The sequence below is a fragment of the Abrus precatorius genome, unplaced genomic scaffold, assembly GCF_003935025.1.
Source record: "Abrus precatorius isolate BTA unplaced genomic scaffold, Abrus_2018 Scaffold8, whole genome shotgun sequence".
Classification (NCBI taxonomy): domain Eukaryota; kingdom Viridiplantae; phylum Streptophyta; class Magnoliopsida; order Fabales; family Fabaceae; genus Abrus; species Abrus precatorius.
The window spans coordinates 24,730,423-24,734,510 of record NW_020874428.1 but is presented as its reverse complement, the minus strand read 5'-3'; the positions used below and the strand labels follow the sequence as shown (position 1 = coordinate 24,734,510).

At 34.8% G+C, this 4,088-nt stretch overlaps 1 protein-coding gene across 1 annotated transcript; it reads right to left on the bottom strand.

Moving 5' to 3' along the window:
* Nucleotides 1-3,711, bottom strand: LOC113845957 (MDIS1-interacting receptor like kinase 2-like). Its single transcript, XM_027473710.1, has 3 exons — nt 3,199-3,711; nt 817-3,126; nt 1-490 (listed from the first exon to the last, which is right to left on the bottom strand). The coding sequence occupies exons 1-3, from the start codon at nt 3,644-3,646 to the stop codon at nt 129-131; spliced, it is 3,120 nt and encodes a 1,039-aa protein (XP_027329511.1). The 5' UTR covers nt 3,647-3,711; the 3' UTR covers nt 1-128.
* Between the last annotated feature and the right edge of the window lie 377 nt (nt 3,712-4,088).

Genomic DNA, 4,088 nt, shown 5'->3' with positions numbered 1-4,088 from the left:
CAGCTTTGAAGTATTTTCCTGGTCTAAAAGAACCGAAGAAATTAAACATGCAAAACACGCACCCAAAAAACATTGATAAAAGAAAAGCCATACGCACATGATACATACACCACCAAACAAAACCAGGTTCAATTATTTAGGAGTTGACCAAGAGTGATCATGGGAAATGGATCCACTGAAGGTGACTTTGGCATCACAAACTCATTATACACTTGTTCCATGGTTGGGCGAACACGTGGACTTTCACTTAAGCAAGCAAATGCAAGTTTTGCGATCAAAATCACTTCTTCAACAACTGGCTTCACTGGATGAGGTAGTCGTTGGTCCAACACATCCTTCAACAGCAAGTTAGATGCTATTGTGATTGTAGTGGATGAGAACAATGAAGAAATGAGATCTCCAGGATGATTTCCCATTATTATCTCCAAACAAAGCACACCAAAACTAAACACATCACACTTCTCATTCACTTCCATAGTGTAAGCAAGCTCTGTCATAGATCAATTCAAAATATTCAAATGATATATAATAATGTAAAAGGTTACCAAGTTTATTACTTCCTTTGTTTTTTTAATAAGAAATAAATAACTAATTTTATTAAAATAAAAAATTATATGTTATAAATTTATATCATTTTAAAAATACATATAATAATAAATAATTAAATTAATAACTCATACATTAAATATATAATACATATAAAAATGAGCCTTTATTTTTATAATAATAATAATAATAATAATTTCTCTTATAAAGAAGATGGAGGAAATATTTAAGCAAGTACACGGTTTTTTAAGAACAAAAGTTTGGCCTAACCTGGTGCAGCATACCCGTAAGTACCAGCAAATGAGGTTAAATTGTGTGAATCAGGATTCAAAATCTTAGCTGATCCAAAGTCTGAGATGCGAGCTTCATATTCCAAATCTATAAGGACATTCTTGCTTGATATGTCTCGATGAATTATAGGGGGAGAGCAACCATGATGCATATGGTACAAAGCATTTGCAACACCTTTAACAACATTCACTCTCCTATTCCAATCAAACAAAGTTGCATGTGTATCATTGTTTAGTACTTTATCCAAGCTTCCCCCTTCTAGGAGCTCATAAACCAATAAGGAGAATTGTGAATGTGAACAAAATCCATATAACTTTACAATGTTACGGTGTTTGATTTCTGTCAAGGCTCGAACTTCACTTGTAAAAGCTTTAGAATTGAGTGTTTCTCCATTGAGTGCAACATCTAGTTTCTTCACAGCAACAATCTGTCCTGTGGGTAATTTTGCCTTGTAAACAGAAGCAGACCCTCCTTCTCCAATGAGATATTCGTCATCAAATCCCTCTGTGGCTTCAATGATGCTTTCATACACTAATTTTCCATCATAACTCCATATGGAGAAATGATCCTTACTTTGTTCTTTAGCATCCTCTTTAGTTTTTCTTGCTCTTTGACAATGAATACATAATGAAAACCCAACCACGAATACTCCTAGCAATAGAACACCCAAAGTAATGGACAACGCCAATATGATGACTCTACTTTTCTTTTTACCATGACGGTTGTGACTCAACTCTTGGCAAAGCACCAAGCCAGAAGCATTACCACACAACCCTTTATTATTTTTTAATGCATCAAATGGAGCTTTAAGAAAGGCTATATTTTTAGGAATTGAACCCTCCAATTGGTTGCTAGATATGTTAACGTTTGTCAAGCTCAGCATGTCCTTAAAACTAGATGGAATGGTCCCCGAGAGATTATTGTGCGAGAGGTTAAGCTTTTCTAATCTTTGCAAATCTCCCAGTGTTACTGGTATTTGTCCATTTAACAAATTCCAACTAAGATCAAGATCTTGAAGATATTGCAATTGGTTAAACTCAGAAGGAATGCTTTCTGTGAATTTATTCATACTCAAGTTCAAAAAATTTAAATTGAGCAACCCTCCAATTTGTTTTGGAATTGGTCCACTTAAATTATTTGCTGCCATCTCCAAATTTGTAAGATCCTTCAAAGATCCTATTTCCATGGGAATATTGCCAGAAAGCTTATTGTTGCTTATTAACAAATAAAATAATGAGGTCAAGTTACCAATTTCTTTTGGGATTTTCCCTGTTAAATTATTTGAAGACAGTGCAAGTGTCTGTAACTTGGGTGCCTGGCCAAGTTCTAGAGGTATACCACCAGATAAATTATTGTTGGACATCCTAAGGCTAATTAGACTAGGACATTTTGCCCAATTTGGTGAAATGTGGCCATAAAAATTATTGCTACTCAGCTCAACAAAATACAAATTTGGATATATACCAAAGTCATCAGTTATATTTCCTGTCAACTGGTTCCCTGCAAGGTTGAGTCTACTAAGGCTGGAACAATTCTTCAAGCTTCTGGGAACTGGGCCAGTGAAATAATTATGGTTAACAGCAAATTTCCTAAGTGACCCACCAAGGCAAATATGTTGTGGCAAAGGGCCAGTGAAACTATTAGTAGATAGTTGAAAGTTTTGGATATAGGTGAAGTTATCTAGTGCTGGGGGTAATCTACCATGAAGCTTGTTCTCAAACACTAAAAAGTAGACTAGCTTTGTCAAATTTGCAAAGGTGGGAGGAATAACTCCTGAAATGTTGTTCACTGAAAGATGAAGTGCGTGTAGATTGACCAAGTTTCCCATGGAGATGGGAATTGATCCAGAAATCATGTTATAGGCAATTGACATATTGACCAACTTGGTCAAGTTTCCAATGCCATAAGGAATTGATCCAAAAATGGCATTATGTTCAATTTCAAACATAACCAAATTAACTAGGTCTCCAATGGAGGCTGGGATTCTCCCAGACAAGTTATTGTATGACAACCTGATCGTTGTTAGAGTATAGAGTTTTCCCAATTCCTCAGGAATGGGGCCCGAGAGACTGTTGTTTGAGAGCTGAAGTTGTTCTAAATTTGTGAAGTTTCTAAATGAAGGAATTGTTCCAGAGATAGAGTTAACTGACAAATCAAGTTCAACAAGATTCTTCAACATTCCAATTGTTGGGGGAATGGTACCAGAAAGTTGATTTGATCCAAGGAAAAGATGCTTCAAGTTCATCAACTCTCCAATCTCCTCAGGAATGAATCCAGAAAGTTTATTGCCTGCTAAGTTCATCAATGACAAGCTGGCCAACTTCATCATGGAAATAGGAATTGAGCCACTAAAAAGATTACCATCCATTTTCAATTGAGAAATTCTTGACAAGTTAGCAATTTGCTGAGGAATAGTTCCATTAAGACTGTTGTTACTAACATCCAGAGAAAGTAGCCTAGGGAAGGATGAAAAGTTAAAACTGAGAAGAGTACCTTTTAGTCCAAAATTTGCAACATTTATGGTGGTCACAGAATTGGATTCATCACAAGAGATTCCTTCCCACTCGCAAAGACTAGTGCTAGTGGTCCAAGATGACAGAGAACCTTGACTTTGGTTGTTAAGGCTGGATTTCCACGCTAGTAGAGCACTTGCTTCGTTGTCTTGATTTTCTACATCTTCATAGGCAGTGATGGCAGCAAAGGCAAAAGCATGAAAAGTGGAAATGTTAGATTTGGAGGATTGGAACCTTGAGAGTGAACTGAGCAAAGTGGTGACAATCAGATATAATAGAAGTTTAGTGAACCCCATGTTTATTTTTGTTGTGTAACTAGGTGCTTATGGTATGTATAGTACAAGAAGTTGGAATGTAGGGGAATACCACACAAGCTGCATATGCTAAATGTGAGAATGCATGTACCTATAAAGTATATGAGATTGAAGGATTGATCATTGACCACAAAATGCATTTGCGGTCAATACTTTCAAATTGAGATAGCAATGATGACACATTTATGCTAGGAACTCATTATATTTTATGTTTCTTGGTTTTGTTTTTTTTATAAAAAAGGTGAAATTTGTAATTATTTAATATATATATATATATATATATATATATATATATAACAGAGAAGAAAGCCCTTTGAATAAATTAAAATTATGAATTAAATTTGAATAAAAATAATTATTCTGTTTTTAAAAACAATTTTAAAAAATAATTAAAAAATAAAACTTGTTTGTCAAGATGAGTTTT

Bases quoted from the DNA above. Each gene is read 5' to 3' on its own strand.
- LOC113845957 (XM_027473710.1), bottom strand. From the start codon at position 3,646: ATGGGGTTCACTAAACTTCTATTATATCTGATTGTCACCACTTTGCTC. The intron at 3,127-3,198 runs GTAATCTTTTTA...TGAACTTAGCAG, and splicing joins TTCTCAATTGAAAATGGATG to GCAATAAACTTTCTGGATTC. The intron at 491-816 runs GTTAGGCCAAAC...GATCTATGACAG, and splicing joins TTACGGGTATGCTGCACCAG to AGCTTGCTTACACTATGGAA.